Source organism: Mustela lutreola, chromosome 9 (genome assembly GCF_030435805.1).
Source record: "Mustela lutreola isolate mMusLut2 chromosome 9, mMusLut2.pri, whole genome shotgun sequence".
Lineage (NCBI taxonomy): Eukaryota > Metazoa > Chordata > Mammalia > Carnivora > Mustelidae > Mustela > Mustela lutreola.
Genome location: NC_081298.1, coordinates 106,643,304 through 106,661,131, shown reverse-complemented (window position 1 = coordinate 106,661,131; position 17,828 = coordinate 106,643,304). Strand labels below are relative to the sequence as shown.

The following is a 17,828-nucleotide window of genomic DNA, read 5'->3' as shown; positions in this document are numbered from 1 at the left end:
CTATCACCAAAGCCTCTACCAGGGGGTGGCTACCGTTCGGTCTAAACGTGCATTTGCAATCTTTACCTTGCCATTACAAAAATCCATTATTTTATATCTTTGGTGATCGTCCTTGCCCATTTTGGTAGGGAGGGGATGGGAAACAAATTTTGCCATGCTGCAAATACAACACCCCTTCAAACGCCTGGATGCTTAAAGAAATGCACTGGTGTTAAAAATCACAGTCCTAAAACAGAGTTCAAAGCACACTAAATTTAACTTTTCTTGATGACTCAGGACTTAGTCATCAAGGGTAAATTTTGTTCAGTAGATGTGATCCTCACCTGTCCCTGAAGAGGGAGGGTACTTCTCTTAATAGGGAGGCCTCTTATCCAAGAGGCCCCTTATAAGGGAAGCCAGTTTTCTCACAAGCATGCAGATTCTGATTCAGCAGATCTGGGCTGAGGCCTGAGGTTCTGCATTTCTCGCAAGCTCTTGGGTGATGCTGCTGCTGCTGCTAGAGATCACACTTTTGAGTCTGAGAGAGCCCCAAATGCTGCAGGGATAGCTGGTGAGGTCTTTGGCCAGGACGGCCAGGCCTCATGTCTACCACTGGAACCCACTGGCTCCAAATGCAACTGGGTGGTTCCCACACTTGTTCCCAAGTAGGAAACACTCTAAAATGTCAGATAAGAATGAGTCTAAAAAATACATACAAAAGCAGCACAAACAGATCCTGGGTCTCCACCATGTTAGCTTGTCACTAAACGGATCGACAACTCAGTCTGGCGTTCTCCCAGCCAATGCCGAACGCAGGTGTCCCACTCCACCAGCAGCCCAAGGACAGTGGCCCCAGGTCTCCTTTTCCCAGAGGAGACACTGGCACCCCAGCCAGAGAGTCCCAGCCAGCCAGAGGGCGCAGCACAGGGTACAGGAGCCTGTCCACACGAATGCAATCCCCTCCTAGCGACCAGGGATGGTGCTCCCCCTCCCCCACCTCTCCTTCCACTGCTGGTGGCACAGACACAGGATGTGCTGGTGGCACAGACACAGGATAGGATGGAGACAAAGAGGTTTTTTAAAATTCTTGACTCAGACCCTTAGCAAATACAGGCAGCAATGTTCTCTTCTTACCACTGATACCTCCAGACTCCCTCCCCCCCGTACCTCTGTGACCTGTCACGTTTACACAGACTGGCTCCACAAAACACTTTTTAAATGTGCATTTCTTTAATTTTTAAAAATATACACAGGAGAAGCCATGTGTTTTACATAGGAATACACACATTAACAAAGCATTTGTTATAGTTTTCCAAAAACTCTATTATATCAGTCTGAAATTTATAAATTAGGTATATCAGAACTTTTTAAGTCAAAATGAAGTCCCTGAAACTACTTGATATGGTGGACTTTGTCCAAAATCAAATGAACAGAGAATATGAATATGGTTTGTGTTAAATAAGGTTTATTGTTAGCTTTATTGCCTATAGTCTATAAGATGCAACTTTATTGTGCCTTTGCAAACAGGATACATTTCTTAAAAAACTGATCAAAATTTTCCATACATATAGCTCTATATGATAGATTACAGTGCAACACTATTCTTGTTACATAATTATAGAAATACTATAGAACCCAAGAGCACAGCGTAAGCAAAAGAAATACAATCCTGAGCCATCTGAACAAGATGATTTGATGAATCCTTTTAGTGTAAGTTTAGAAAACACGGACGAGGGGAAAAAAAATACATGCACGCTGCAGTCGTGAGCAAAATACACTAAATGCCTGTTCCTTGCTGGACACAGGAGGGGGGGGAACGGTGAGTCTCGGACACATGCACGCTCACTCACACGCCCGTTTTCTTCTGCTTCCCTCCCATCCCCGCTACATTCACTCCCACCCCTTCCCAAAAGAAAAGATCAGGCACTAAATCCTAGTGAACCCCACATCTGCCTTGCTGGAGAACGTGAAGTGACTGCTGAAGTAAGAGTGTAAGTCCTCGCCCACAACATGAAACAAAGCATGTGCTGTAAGCCCATTCCAGCTGCTGCTGCCTCTTTGGAAGTAAATGAAGCATATGCTCACTACAGCTTAGCACTGTAGAGGGAAACATCTCGAAAACAAATCTTTGTTTTCTCTTCCTATCTCTTGAAGTAAAATCAACAGCGGAAAATTCACCCTAAAACTAATCGCCTCATCTGCTATTAAAATACATTTGTCATTCTATTTTTGGTATCTATTCAATTATAGCTCAGTAAAAACAGTTCATGCAGTTTGTACCTGCTTATGGTAAACACTATTGTACCACCATAAAGCCCACCCCAGCCGGACAGGCGTATGGAGCCCCAAGCCTTCCAAGTATGCGTTCCTTGCCAACATTCCCTCAAGACCACAGCATTCTAGTGTTACCAAGGATAATGTACGTAGAGTTAAGTAATGAAAGGTATTTGGTTTGCGTCTTCACCTTACATATCCTAGTGATGAAATTAACCAAACCATGCCTTCCCTGAAAATAACCTGAGTCTGCTGACTAAGCAAACTGACCAGCTTGACCGTCAGTCCGCTAATCAGAAGTTGAGCTGGAAAACCAGAGGGCTAATGTCTACCAGCAGCTTGTCTTGTGCGAATAACCAAGAGTCCTTGGTTTCTGCAGTATCTGTTGTCCCAAAGGCTGAACCACTGAGGTGGAAATAACTCACAGCATAAAGAATACTGAACAAAACTACAGGCCTGTGGGACTACCTGGAGAGAAAAAGGATCCTCATTCCCCACATAATTTGGTGTGGGGTTTAGTGTCTCTGTATACATCAGCTGCTACAGAAAAATCAAAAGATTAACTTCATACCTTTCTTATTTTCAATTAAATGCTCATACACTCATAAAATACTCATACACCCTATGAATATGAGGTGGCTCTTCTCTTCAACATTTTTTAAAATCAAGAGGCACCAATACCCGTTCATTTATGTATTAGAAGTCTCACATAATCACCACCAAAACAACAGAAATGGTATTTGTGATGATCACACGAAGGAGAAAAAAGACTGAAAGACAAACTTAGCCACTGTCCTTCAGGTTGTACTTGAAAGCACAGGCGCTCTGGCTAAATCAGAATGCAAGGTTCTAATAAGGTTTTATTGGTTTAGCATAGTCCCATGGCCTTCGTCCACGACTGATAAATGGAATGGTTCCTAAGGAAGCTGAGGAAACCACTCTGAAACTCTGTTTGCAATGTGTATTATTATAATGAGTCTGACTCTAAAAAAACCTTGGCTCTATCACGACCTTTTGCACACAGAGGCAGGGCATGACAAGGAGCACCCTCCCGCACCGCGGACACACACAGCCTCAGCGACAAGGTCCTGACACCACTCCTGAAGGTGTTTCTAGAGCAGAAAGGACAACATGTTGTATTTCAGCATCTTTGGTTAAGGTCTGGCCTTTTCAAACCCACCTTTCCTTCACATTTTCCCACCAATGTTTTGAGTCCATGCATTCAGTTAAAGGTCACAAGACATAATTTTCATATTAAGTTGTCAAATCAAGAGTTTCAAATTTCTGGCCCTATCCTGCCGAGTAGACTACAAGGACCTTACATAAGAAACTCTAAAATCAAACGCTTCAGTTAAAAGCATGCTCTTTTTAAAGTTTCAGGAGCTGCACAGAAAACTGTCAACTGGATTCCCAACACTGGGAGATGGACAAAGCAGAGTTCTGGCTTTTGTTTTGGCCTTCAAAGTGGCCTGAGCCGACCATGTGAAGTGTCTGGCCCCCAAAATATTTACCACCAGCCTCTTGTGCGACATCTATGTTGTACAAATCTTACGTGAAGCCTAAATGTTTCGTAAGTGTTAGAGGTGGAAAGGTGAGAATAAGTTGTGAGTAAAGCTAAATCTGGCCCAGTGAGAAAAAAAGTAGTTTAAAAAAAGGTACTCTGGATTGTAACTCAAAGGGAAATATAGGTCATAAACCAGGTTTACATCCTCAGCCAGAGTTGCCTGGAATTCTCTACCTTCTCTTACGGAGTCCAAGGAGCTTCTCTCTGCCTTCACTGCTTTAATGGAGAGAGCAGGTTTAGGGAGGGTTCCAAGAGGAAAGCCGAAACACAGAGCTAGAGTCCTGGTGGGGCCAAGACAGAGGTCAGACAGAGCAACACTCTGAGCAGGCCAGCCGCCATTCCCGGCCAACCAACCCCACGCAACGTAGCACTCGGAGGGAGTCTGACCACACAGAGCAGTCAAGCAGGGCTTTCCTGCAGCACCCCTTTCCTTTGAGACAAATCCCTGCTCTCCCAGATATACATTTCAGGACAAACCATGCAGGCCGGTGTATGACTGCACACGCTGACACTTTCGAGGGAACTCAGCACAAAACCTGTTTTCTCCCTCCCTGCAAAAGAAATCAATCTGCAGTTTAAAATGCAAAGTGTTACGGTCCTCTTTCCTTCTGCATTTTCTTCTTTCTTTGTTTTCTCATCAAGTTTTCCTACATTGATGTTTAGTTCCAAGTCAGATGAAATAAAGTTGCAAAATATTTGGTGATGTCCGTATAACATTCTTCTTATAATGAAGTGACTTAACAGGTGTAAGTCAGATGTCCTTTCCATGTAGTTCGTTCATCATACAGAGAAAGACTCTTACACATGGCTATTTCTGGACAGTGCATTAAATGAAGATACCTCACAAGAGAAAAGATCATCATCTGTATCCATTAGAGTAATATACAGATTCACAGCCAATGAGATGATACACTTTGTAGAAGAGAGGCATTGAACAGTATACTATTCAAATACAAAAACAGCAATAAACATATTCTGCACTACAGAAAATATGCTAACTTCTAACTTTAAGGATTTAAAGTAATGAGTCTGGTAACTGCATTTTAGGACTGGAACATGCTTCTTTCCTTCCAGATACACAATGTTTGATGCTGGTGCACATATATACACACACAAACAACACTGTGTCTGCGATGATATACAAATGAAACAGACAGCCAAGTCCTGAAGGCAGATTTCAGAGAATAGGGCTACCAAGACCAAGAGAGCAAATATTAACTTAAGAACACCTCTAACTTCAGAATTTCATTTTATTGAACACACTTTTAAAACAAGCACCTCTTGGCAATAAAAGAAAAGAAACAATAGTACCCCTTCCACTCTGTTCTAGTGGAAGACTTCTCACACCAACCTGCTAAATTCACGATGGAATTTGAAACAGGCAGCCCGCTGGGGCTACAAGCAGAGCTCAAATGCAGGTCTGCTGACTTCTCGGTGAGAGCTGGAGCAGAGGAAAACATCAAAAAGCAAATTGGGAATCTATCACAGCTTTCTTCCTTAAGCAAAAAAAATGCAAATTAGTTTTATAACCACAATTCAATTTTTCAAACTTTTTCTGAAGAATTTTCATTTAATTATGTATACATAACAGGAAGTAAAACTTTTTCACAAACATTCTCAAACCTTACAATTATCAAGAAATGACAAAAGTAAAAGCAGGAGAAATATTAAACACATGGCAGGGAGGTTGATTTCTGTTTCTGCTCTTAAAAAGTAAAAAAATCACCATATAATTAAGTACAAAAACCTGCATTGAATGACAACTGCTGGTGTATTTACTTGATCAAAAATGAAGACCAAGAATATAATAAAGCCCTATGATAATATTCATCTGGAGCACTCCCCTCAGTGTGTGTACACTAAAATGTTGGCAAAGTTTCTGGAGCATTAGCTTATATAAACACGGGAGTCCTCAGTTAGCTGCATTAAATGGAACGTTCTCTTCTGAAATGCGCCACAATTCAGTTTCACTTACAAATTGCAAATTAAAGTTATTTCTTCAGAAAAATATCTGTTTGGCATCTCCTGGACTCTGTTCCATCGGACAATATGGACATTTTAATCTAAAGACAAGAAAGAAAATACTGAATCAAGGAACAGGATCAGTACCGAGCATTCAATTTTCATCTATAGAATATCTCTTAACAATTACTTACACACACACACACATACACACACACGCACAAATCTGTATCTTGTTCTGAGGGTTAACTATGTTTTCCCCTAATATAACAGCCAAACTCTGAAGGGTCACAAATAAACACCAATCAAGCCAGACACTAAACTGAAGGCTCCTCTTTAGTAGATATTAGTGAAAACTGTTTTGTAAACAAGACAAAGACAATGGTTTTGAGAACTGCTTTTGTGGTTTTAAAAGTCAATCCAATTCTTCCCCTCCAGAGTTCAGTTTCTTCCTGTCTTTACAGGAATTTCAAATGTACTGGTGACACAAGGCAGTCAAGTGCAGCAAATGTGACCCAAGCTGTGGCGTCAACAAGGCATGGAGCCTGTGGAGGGCATGCACAGAGTGGCATACTCCAGGCCCATCCAGCTGCACCAGAAGGGCTGCTGCACGGTCTGGGAAGGGCACAGGGAGCTTCGTTACATGCCAGGACCTTCTTTCAAAAAAAAGACCTTACCATACCAGGTCTGAAATGAACTCCAATGAAAAAACGTTCAAACTACCTAAGCTAGAAATAGGCTTTTGAGACTTTTTATTTTTTTTTTTAATAAGGTGTGCCCATTATGGGTATAAAACTTATAAATGCATATACTCTTCTAATTAGGAATTCCAATTCTACAGTTTACATATCACATGTAGATAAAATATTTCACTTTATAACAACAGAAGTTAAAGTTTCATTGGTAAGGAATTATCACATTTCCATACAGTAGTCTACACTGCAGTTAAAAAACAATGGGGGCTCTCACTGTAGCATGTAAAAGACCTCCAAGATATACCATCAAGTAGAAAAAGCAAAGTTTAGAACCATATATGGTGTTACATTTCATGTAAAGGCAGGGGGAGCAACGACAATGTACTGCCTACCCCAAAAGTTAAGATTAAAAAACATGCTTGTAAATCTAATCATCAAATTTATGAACAAATAAAAAGGCTGACCAAAAAAAAAAAAATCAGATACAACCTCCCACTAAGTTGCAGAAGAAAAATGTTTTTAACCAACATTTAAAAAGTCAGACACTTACTTGCTACCATTAAACATTTTATTCAGAGCATCTCTTGATATAATATGACCACAGACCAATTTCATGGGTGGATTGTTATCTGTTGTTTGCTGACGAAGAATGGGACAGGCAAATATAGAGTGATACCAGCACTTTTTACCAAGGTCCACTTCAATCTTAAAAACAGTAAAAAACCTCAAGTTATATTTCAGAAAACATGTTAATATGTACTGGGCAGCAAAAACATCAGTCTACTCATCTAAATTTAACTTTTTAAGCACTCTTACCTCAAAGAAGGGTAGTTTTAGGGATCCAAGTTTTACTTTATAATCTTAATTAACTTTCAAAATTATTTATAACACTACTTTTCAAACCAAATGCTCATGTTTGAGGAGTCAAAGGGAAGGCAATGCTCTAGAAGTTAAACACTCTTGAAAACATGGCAGGATATACCCTAAGAGCAAAACCCACCAGAAACCCTGTTTTGTAGCACACTTAGCTAGGTGATAAAAATTCAGTGTAATAGTAATTCCTTTAAAGGCAGACTAGACAAGGTTTACTTTTGTGTAAACTTCAGATCTGAGTTTCTCATGTTTTGTGTTTAATGGTCCAGAGAAACCAGTTGAAACAAGAACTCGAAGCTCAAGTTCAGGAAGACCTTTCACAATCTGTCCTTCAGAGCCCATGGCAAGTGTATCAATTATTTCCCTTCACAGTGAACAAAACAAACAAAAGCTCTATAAATGTCAGTTCTTTGTTTCCTTTCCTTCTAAAATGGTTGTATCAATATAAAGTCTATTACCCAGACTCTTTCAAGAAAGCTGACAAAGTGTAACAGAATAATCCTGAGAAAAAAATGGCCAGATCATCACCCCCTCATTGCCTTACTACCCTGACACATAGGCTTCATAGGCGAATTCAAATTTCAGTACGCTCCATGCCAGTGCCAAATGTTAGAGATGCCCATAATGTAGCTGGGAAACCGCCAGACTTGCAGGCACCTGCTTCAGCAAAGCAAGTGAAGGCTCAAGTCCTTCTCACTTGTTCAAACGAGCAGCCATGAAGCAGGGGTACTGCCAGTATCCTGCCCACACCCAGCACTGGGAATGCACCTGTGTCTTCAATCAAAACAGATCTTCAACGAGAAGCTGGGGCAACCAAATGACAGTTACCAGCTGGAAGGTAACTGCACATAAACCTGTGCACAGGTGTGGCAGAAAAGAAGCAAAAAACCCAATGCATATATAGCCTATTAGGATCTCTGACACAAGCACGACAGGCATTGAGAATTCTAGGCAGAGTTTCAGTGCCTACTGTCAGAGGTCTGGTGGAAACTCACATGCAGTGACCTTTGTCACTCCGTGCCATGACTACTACGGCAGCAAAACTGGAGTACCTACTAATGTGTCCCATGTTATCCTAAGCATATCAATGTTATCTCTAGTCTTTAATAGTCCCATAAAGAGAAGGATGGTCCCCATTTTAAAGATGGACCAACTACTGTTAAGAGAAGTAGTAGAGCTGGCAAGTGATCCGAGCTGATGTTTAAAATCATGATCTGTTCCATGAGCAGCAGTGGACACACAGCACAGGAAGGCCACTGATGACTGCAGGTGTCCCACTCAGTGCTTCCAAAATGTACTGGCTTCCCATTTCTATTGTTTAATCATGTCTACACATAAACGAATCCTGGCTGAACGACTACAATGCTGCTCTCTGGTTAAAAGGCAAAACAAGCATTTTAAACTCTTACTTAACATTTAAGTCCTTCTAATGGCAGGAGAAAATAAACAACCGATAGAAGTGTAACTCACGGGCAATTCATCTTTCTGGTTCCAAACTCCAGTGCACTGCCTCTGTTCAATCACAGCTTTGATATTAATTAAAGCCGGCAGCGCCACACAACCTGCTGAGAAACTGGGAGAGCAGAAGAGGACGTGTCAGTGCCAGGCCAGGTGGCAGACAGCCTGGTCCCAGGAAATGTCAGTTCCTCCAGACTCCATGTGCCGAGGGCCCTGGCCATTAGACAGGGCATAGGGCCCTCTGCTTTGCTGAATTAGCACCCCCAAAAAAGCTTTACATTTTACAAAACCACCAGATTCAACAGGCTCTGCTTATCAGTCATGAATGACTTTCTTTTTCTTTTTTTTTTTAAGATTTTATTTATTTATTTGACAGACAGAGATCACAAGTAGGCAGAGAGGCAGGCAGAGGCGGGGGAAGACGGAAAGCAGGCTCCCTGCTGAGCAGAGAGCCTGACGCAGGGCTCGATCCCAGGACCCTGGGATCATGACCTGAGCCGAAGGGCAGAGGCATTAACCCACTGAGCCACCCAGGCGCCCCATGAATGACTTTCTGACACTGTTTTTGCACACAGACTAGGATAGCCCTGTCCACGGCAGAAGTGCTCATTTCTCAGATCTGGAAGCACTGGCAGCCAACTCTCAGCGGAGCCCCTCTTCAGGACCATTGTCACTTGAAGCAAGCCACCCGACCACGGTCGCATGTGATGGCTGCACCGCGTGAGGACACACAAGCCCAGCTCTGTTGCCCCAACTGGGGATAATTCCACAGGCCCACCATAGCTCCAGAGCTCTCCAGGGAGGGGCATCACAGTTAAACTTACCCTCTGCCCAATCCTGCTGCTTTTATTTCCCCACCGGGGCCAATCCTAAACCCCTGCACATCAGTCTCCACCACGGCACAATCTGTTCCCCCCAGGACCTGGCCTGCGGCTGGTCACACAGTGTAATTAACTGCCTCAGTGTCCCCTGTGCTCAGGTGGAACAGCTGGTGGGACGCAGATTGCACCTTACCCATCTCTGGAGCCCACATGATACTTGGTACATAGCAGGGATTTGAAAACACTTGAGGAATTAAATAAATAGGAGAGAGCTAAAGAAGTTATTTTCTTAAAACAGGCTCATAAACTTCTTGGCTTCAGGACCCACTTACATGCTTTGATATTAAGAATCTTCAAAAGACACTTGTTTTTGTGGGTTATAACTAACGTTATTATATTAGGAATTATAATCAAGAAATTTTCAAAATATCAATTCATTTAAAATAATATATTACATGTTTTAAGTAACATTCTTACCCCCCCCCCAAAACTTCTATATTTTCCAAACCAAAAATAAATTTGTTAGAAGACTGGCACTGCTTTACATTTTTAACAAATCTCTTTAATGCCTAGCTTGATAGAAGACAGATGGATTCCTATCTCTTCTGCAATCTGCTGCAGTGTGCTCTTTCGATTGAAGTAAACGGGAAAGGAAAATCTAGCTTTAAACAGATATATGGTAATTTAATTGCCTTTCAGATAATTGTGATATTTCCCCTTTAATGCCACACCAAAACTCAACAAGGAAGAGTTTCTTAAGTTTAGTTGCAAAGTGGAATCTGAATCCTTATCATCGAATCTTTCTGTACCTTGCCACATAAAACTCCAATTGGCTGTCTCATACTGTGAATGAATCTTCTACTCATGCAAGACTTTGTAAGATCTCAGTGAATTAAGACTTTCTAAGTGTTAACACATTTCATTATACAATATCCAAAAACTCAAATTCATAATATCACCAATTCCATCAGCAAAGCTGTCAAACCCACAGTGGCAGGTACAAGTTTCCCAAAATTTCTTTTGTAGCTTAAACTCATGAATTTAATATTTTTTTTTTTTAAGATTTTATTTATTTATTTGACAGCTAGAGATCACAAGTAGGCAGAGAGAGAGAGAGGAGGAAGCAGGCTCCCCGCCGAGCAGAGAGCCCGATGCGGGACTCGATCCCAGGACCCTGGGATCACGACCTGAGCGGAAGGCAGAGGCTTTAACCCACTGAGCCACCCAGGCGCCCAAACTCATGAATTTAAAAGATACAGAAAAACAGTTGCTTTCCTTGACATGATTCTCTTCCTACATGTGGAAAAATATCTGCCAAAAACCCAAGTGTAATTAACCCTAGTTTATCTTTTAGTGATTCTTTCAAGTAAGAACTCTTACATTAAAAAAAAAAAAAAAAGCAAAACTAGTTTATTGGCTCATAAAACTCAAAAAAACATACCGGTGTTTTCTTTCTTTTAAAGATTTTTTTTTTTCCAAGATTTTATTTATTCACTTGATAGATAGAGATCACAAGTAGGCAGAGAGGCAGGCGGCGGGGGCCGGGGGGCGCGGGCAGGGAAGCAGGCTCCCACTGAGCAGAAAGCCCTATGTGGGGCTCGATCCCAAGACCAAGGGATCATGACCTGAGCTGAAGGCAGAGTCTTTAACCCACTGAGTCACCCAGGTGCCGCATATACAGGTGTTTTCTAAGACAAGCATGATACTTTGGCTTGAAGGGCTTTATGGTAACTTCCCACTTTGTAACACGGACTATAATAAATAAATAAAATCTTAAAAAAAAAAAATGTGTACTTAAAGGTCAGAATGTAATAAAACCAATCATTTTTTAAAGAACAGTGTTAAGTAAAGCTAGTGTGTCTTCAACTGCAAGTGTGTGGCAGAGTACAATGTGTGAGAGATACAGTGAGTCCTTCCGGACTTTGGGACCACTGCACTGATCTGGCTAAGGCGCAAGCAGTTCAAACCACTATTATTTCTGCATCATCTTTGCAAATGTCAACACAGTGGAAAAGGATGTCAGGGACAACCAGAGGTTCAGGGATCACACTGCTCTGAAACTGTTTCCCTGCCAACTGTGATGATCTCTTGAAATACCAACTGTATTCTTCCTCAGAAAGACAAATGTTTTCTTCAGGTTTAACATCAAGAACTAGACAAGAAATTAACGAAAACCAACACCAAGCAATGCATATTCCAAGAGCATGACCAATCTGCATACCTGACGCTGAGCGGGGACTCCACCGAGAGCCCCAGGAGGGCGCAGGCATCCCGTGTGAAGATGTCGCAGATGTCAGCCCACTGGTTTGCATCAAGTAGGTGAACATACGGTGAGTTCTCAATCCCTTGTCTCAGGTACACAAGGCTTCCCATCAAAACCTGAATGTCTACGCAAGAACAGCAGCAATTTGTAAGTGCAAATGATCACACCTGAAATGGGGGCTGGCTTGGGGGTAGGAGGCTGAGAAAGGCAAAATTCCCCCAACTGACAGAGCCTAAATCACTAATGATGTCTTTTTAAAATTCTCATCCTTAAGCTGGGTTTCTCCCTTCAATGAGAGAAAGGGGACGAAAACATAGCACTAAATATGAACCTCAAGTTACTTTATTGTTTTTTCTTTTTTTTTTTTTAAGATTTTATTTATTTACTTGACAGAGAGTGAGAGAGTACAAGCAGGCAGAGCAGCAGAGAGAGAGGGACAAGCAGGCTCCCCATTGAGCAGGGAGCCTGTTGCGGAGCTCAATCCCAGGACCCTGGGATCATAACCTAAGCTGAAGGCAGTCGCTTAACCAACTGAGCCACCCAGGCGCCCCTCAAGTTACTTTATTCTTATACAGAGCACATTATAACTACCATTGTGTAGAGCAGTAAAATTGATAAAACTCATAAAGTAGGCCACACTGATCTCTGGCCATAGAACTGGTCAGAAGACCAGTATTCTCACACCGGCGCTCAGTGTCACTGGTGCCACCCTGGTGCACCCTCAGACACTTTGTGGGGCAGTAACAGCAACATGGGGGGTGACTCTGCTCTTTCTCATATCTCTTACAGATGGAATCCCAAAAATGCAATGTCTCTTTTATCCAAGAGGCATCAATGTTTTACTTTTTTTTTGTTCTAGGTCCCCCATCAGACCTTTTTCCAAAGTGATTATCATCTACAATTGTTTCAGTTCATTAGCAAATACCTATCACATCTCCTTAAAATAAACTTAAATCCCAGTAGTGGCTATAGGTCTATTCCAAATATCAAAAACATTCAGGGTCCCTGGGTGGCTCAGTCTGACTCAATTTCAGCTCAGGTCTCGATCTCAGGGTTTTGAGCTCTACAAAGCTCTCAGGGTTGGGCTCTACATCCAAACAAACAAAAAAACAAATATCAAAAACATCTGACTGCAGACTCACCTTTCTGATGATTTAGAGCAAATGGCTGAAAATTTTTAGCGTATTGTAATGCTTCTCGCTGATTTGTAGTTCCACCCATTAATAAGCTAATAAAATACAGTCTGTGTAGTTTAAATTCCAAGGAGCTGTTTTGGGCTATAAGCATCTCTCGATTTGAAACTGCCCATCTAAAGAAAAAGCAGAAAAGATTTTAATGCAATTAAGAGCATAGGCACGTGTTAAAAACTCTTTGAAACCTAGCAATACAATAAAAGGGTTTGGTCTGCCATCTTGTGGAAATCAGTGGTAATTATCAACCCCCCCCCCCCAGAAACTTGTAAAGAAAATAAACAGAACTACACCCAAAGAGGCACTTCAGCCAGCAAAATCAAGAAAAAAAATACTAAGTCAGATGACAATTACATATTTAGTAAGGTTTTACACGAAGACAAAACTGACTCTGATGAGTCACATGGCATTTTTGGCACTATACAAGGGCACACTTTGAAGCAGGTGTTAGCCATGAGATTCACTACTACTCAATTGCCCATATCCACTACTCTTTTCCTGTTAAACTTGGCATAGTGATAAATGGATCACAAGACTCTGAATGAGAATCATCTATTTTTAGATTTTTGTTGGGTGCAACATTTTGTGCTACACTTTGAGATTAAAAACAGCAAACACTGGTATTTGCCTCAAGGTGCTTTCAGTCCAGATTTTTGCTTTCAGGCACATAAAACTACATATATATGTGCCAAAATGATTTGTACCAACAGTGCTAATGAGGGAAAGAACAATGTTCCATTCTGAATGATCTAAAGTACAGGAACACGGGCCTCTATAGTTGGGATAACCAATCTTGAGCTGGGACTACCACTCCAGGTGGGCGCTAGAGCAGAAATGTACCCCAGGCCAGCTGTTAAAATCAACTTTGCAACCAAGTGGTAAGGAAACATAACTTTATTTCTGTAAACATACTAAGATGTAGAAGCTCTTATTATCATATTCTCCTTTAATCTGACCTTTAGTTGGACAAACAGTCCCCACCTAACCCATTTCATCAAGGATCGTTGGAACCTGTCTTGGTATGAATATAAACTTGGAATAGCTTTCTACAAATGACGAAAGTACAATGTCTCAGGCTATTCATAATGGATCAGCCGGCTGGGATTGGACCTCACAGAGCTGTACTTTTACAAGATTCTACCCTAAGGGCTGCACATGCAACATGAATATTCTGATCAACTTGTGGATGTATCCACATCTTAGAGTCCAATCATGAAGCTTTTCCAACCTAAAAAAGTGACTGTTAAAAAGATTCATCACCTGGACTTTGGAAATATTTATTTAAATGTAAGTAAGGCTTGAATCGTTACCCAGCACTAACACAAACACAGTCAAGCTGGAACACCAACTCTGGGGTAAATCTTGCCAACAACAACAAGGTACTTTGGGCAGCAATCTTTCATGAATGCCCAACATCAACCATCAGTACTGTGCTAGTTTGTCAGGCAACTTCTTGACTTCCAGTTCCAAGGAGTACGTTTATTTATTTATTTTTAATTTAATTCCAGTACAGTTAACATACAGTGTTATACTAGTTTCATGTGTACAGTGTAATGATTCAGCAATCCCCCATCACCTGGTGCTCATCTTGACAAGAGCCCTCCTCAATCCCCATCACTTAGTTCACCCAACCCCCACCCACTCCCCTATGGTAACCATCACTTCTCTCTCTATAGTTAAGAGTCTGTTTTTTGGTTTGTCTCTTTCTCCTCTGCCGGTATTCATAAATTCTCGAGTGAAAACACATGATATTTGTTTTTCTCTGACTTACTTAAAGCATTATACGCTCTAGCTCCATCCATGTCGTCACACAAGGCAAGATTTCATTCATTCTTTTTATGGCTGAATAATATTCCATTATGAATATATACCACATCTTCTTTATCCATTCATCTATCAACAGACACTTGGACCAAGGAGTACATTTAAATCAGGTTACTTACCAAAAGTTCATCCCACTCCCTCTCATTCATAAAAGCAGGAGTATGTTTTCCTACTAACAAGTAAGGAGAGGCAGCAAGCTTTTTCTTTTTTGTTTTGATATGAAATACATGTGTAAGATAGAGCAAAAGAAGGGAGCTAATAGAGTAACTACAAATTTTAATAAACAGAGAAAGGCAGCAAAGAAAGGGCAAAGTCCTTAAGTGGGCAATTCACAGAGGAAGAATCTATTTCACCTTTCCTAGACAGATTTTCAGGATATGATATTACAGGGGGGGGAAAGTTACAATATGCAGAAAAAATTAACTTCAAGTTGCCAGAATTTTTAACAGTAATGACTCCAGAGAAGCTGGATTGCACACATTATTTACCAACTGCTATGGCACAGACTACAACAACTGAACAGGGCACCAACTATTAGAGCAGCACCAGGAGGCTAGAAACAACGGGAGGGCACACTGCTGAGTAATAGCTAACAGCCATGCAGAGGACAGTGATTTAACATACAGTCTATGCTGTCCTATGTTTTCTAAATTTTCTACAATGAACATATATTACTTTTATAATTAAGAAGGTAATGATTTTTAAGCAAATGCAAAAGTAAACAAAAGTTCTTCCTTTTTTCATTGGAGCTTACTGAGTAATTGCAAATTACATTTCCTAAAAGTAATTCAAGCCAAGAATTATGAATTTAAGCTCTGCAAACTCTAGCTATATGTAACCCCTTTAACTTGCAGAGTTTACTTAGACAATGCAGTTCCTAATTCATCACTTATTTTTACTCACCTTCAAATTTAGCTATAAACAAGGCTACAAAATAATCGGAAAAAACTAACACGGCTAGTTCCTGACCTCCACCCTCACCATGAGAATTTTAGGAAAGTAAACAGATTATTTCATCACAAAAAGGAGTTGGAGGAGTATGGGGAGAATGCAAAATCCAAATTCAAGAATATAAGTTATCATGTGTTTCTTAAATCATATTTCTTGACTTTCTATCCTTAAACAATGAATTATCTTCACTGAACTTCTGAATATTACACTAAGCCTAAATCTCACAAAGCAAGGGATTAGATTAACGATTTCTAAGCTTCTCCCTTTCTGGCAAAGTGTCATCTTCTAAACTAAGGATCTCTGCCCCCAAACATGTAAGCACATGTAAATAAGGACTAAGAGAAAAACCTGGTGTTATGGCACCTCTCCCTCATACTCTAAGACTGTACCCCCAGGTACCCATAACTGTATTTTCCTGACCCCAATTCGTTGGCCACAGCCAACTGGCCAGGTAAACATGGATTTTAAAGTCACACTCTTGGGGCGCCTGGGTGGCTCAATGGGTTAAGCCTCTGCCTTCGGCTCAGGTCATGATCTCAAGAGTCCTGGGATCGAGCCCTGCATTGGGCTCTCTGCTCAGCGGGGAGCCTGCTTCCTCCTCTCTCTGCCTACCTCTCCGCCTACTTGTGATCTCTGTCAAATAAATAAATAAATAAATAAATACATACATAATTGTTGCCTATAAGCAAGTTCATCTATCCCTTATATCCTTTCTGATCACTTCACAATCCTGTATCTTTTGTTCTTTCAGTTCTTGATGGTTGCTTTCCTGACAATCATAACACCTGCCTTAACTGGTCTTTGAAATCTGGGTACAAATTTCGCAGCAGCATTTTTATTCATACCAGCAGCCTCCCCAGGGAGCTAAACATTAGTCAATTCGTGATGACTTCTGAAATGATGAAACCATCTTTGGCAGTAAAGTTCTTCACTCTCCTTGTAATCACTGTTTTCTTTCAAGGAGGCAACTAACTTCAACACAATCTGAATGTTAGCCAAACTGATGGAGGCTTTTTTTTTTCTTAAACAATCTTCAATCCAAACTAGTAGTAAATGTTCTGTTTACATCACAGGCAGCTTTCTGTTCCTTGCGCAATTTAAATTAAAAGATGTCAAAGTGCCTCTACCTTGGTTTTTATATTCATTGGGCTTTTTCAATATGGCGTATATCATAACTTCATGTAGGCCTACGTCTCATCCTAGTTTCACCTGACCACTGTCATTTCCCAAATCTTTCTAATCACATTCAATTTCACTTCTAGCAATTCATCTTTGCTGACCAAGCTCCTCTTTCTTTTTTTTCTTTTCTTTTTTTTTTTTTTTAAAGATTTTATTTATTTATTTGACAGAGAGAGATCACAAGTAGGCAGAGAGGCAGGCAGAGAGAGAGGAGGAAGCAGGCACCCTGCTGAGCAGAGAGCCCGATGTGGGACTCGATCCCAGGACTCTGAGATCATGACCTGAGCCGAAGGCAGCGGCTTAACCCACTGAGCCACCCAGGCGCCCCACCAAGCTCCTCTTTCAACTATCCATTTCTGTAATATATTGTGGGTTCACCTCTAGGAGATGAGCAGGGTAAAAGGTGCTCAGTGACCAATCATGGACAGACCCGGAAAAAAGTGATGTGGTTGGCTGAGAGCATGATGCACATCTGTTATTTAGGCAGTGATCTGCGGACCCCAAAGCTGGGAGGACACTTGTAGTTTAATATACTGTGGTAACTGAAACCTGAACCTTTTTGTTGGGGGGAACTAGTATTATTTACCTCAAATGTGGTAAATGAAATCCAGGCATACTGAAATTGTACAGAGACGAAAATCCATAAGCTCAAGAGAGAAGACAGAGGGGGAGAAAGAACATTTGACAGGGAGAAGGTTACTCTCTAGACACCAGGAAGGCCCAGAGCAGCATCACAGAGACAGATGCGATGCCTGAGGAACTCAGCAAGTCCATGTGTCCATGGCACCACTCTTA

The 17,828-nt window shown here is 41.2% G+C and overlaps 1 protein-coding gene across 3 annotated transcripts in view; it reads right to left on the bottom strand.

The window, feature by feature from the left end:
• Window positions 1-1,422: 1,422 nt before the first annotated feature.
• RMND5A (required for meiotic nuclear division 5 homolog A) overlaps window positions 1,423-17,828 on the bottom strand; it is a 62,493-nt gene continuing 46,087 nt past the window's right edge. The window contains exons 5-10 of one of the 3 annotated variants that reach the window (XM_059188314.1): window positions 13,032-13,198; window positions 11,848-12,013; window positions 8,818-8,920; window positions 7,025-7,179; window positions 5,793-5,880; window positions 1,423-5,313 (exon numbers count right to left, since the gene is read on the bottom strand). In XM_059188314.1, coding sequence (XP_059044297.1) covers window positions 5,817-5,880; window positions 7,025-7,179; window positions 8,818-8,920; window positions 11,848-12,013; window positions 13,032-13,198 — 655 coding nt within the window. In that variant the 3' untranslated portion in view covers window positions 1,423-5,313; window positions 5,793-5,816. The remainder of the gene's footprint in view (window positions 5,314-5,792; window positions 5,881-7,024; window positions 7,180-8,817; window positions 8,921-11,847; window positions 12,014-13,031; window positions 13,199-17,828) is intronic. The other 2 variants (XM_059188315.1, XM_059188316.1) reach the window with 2 other exon arrangements.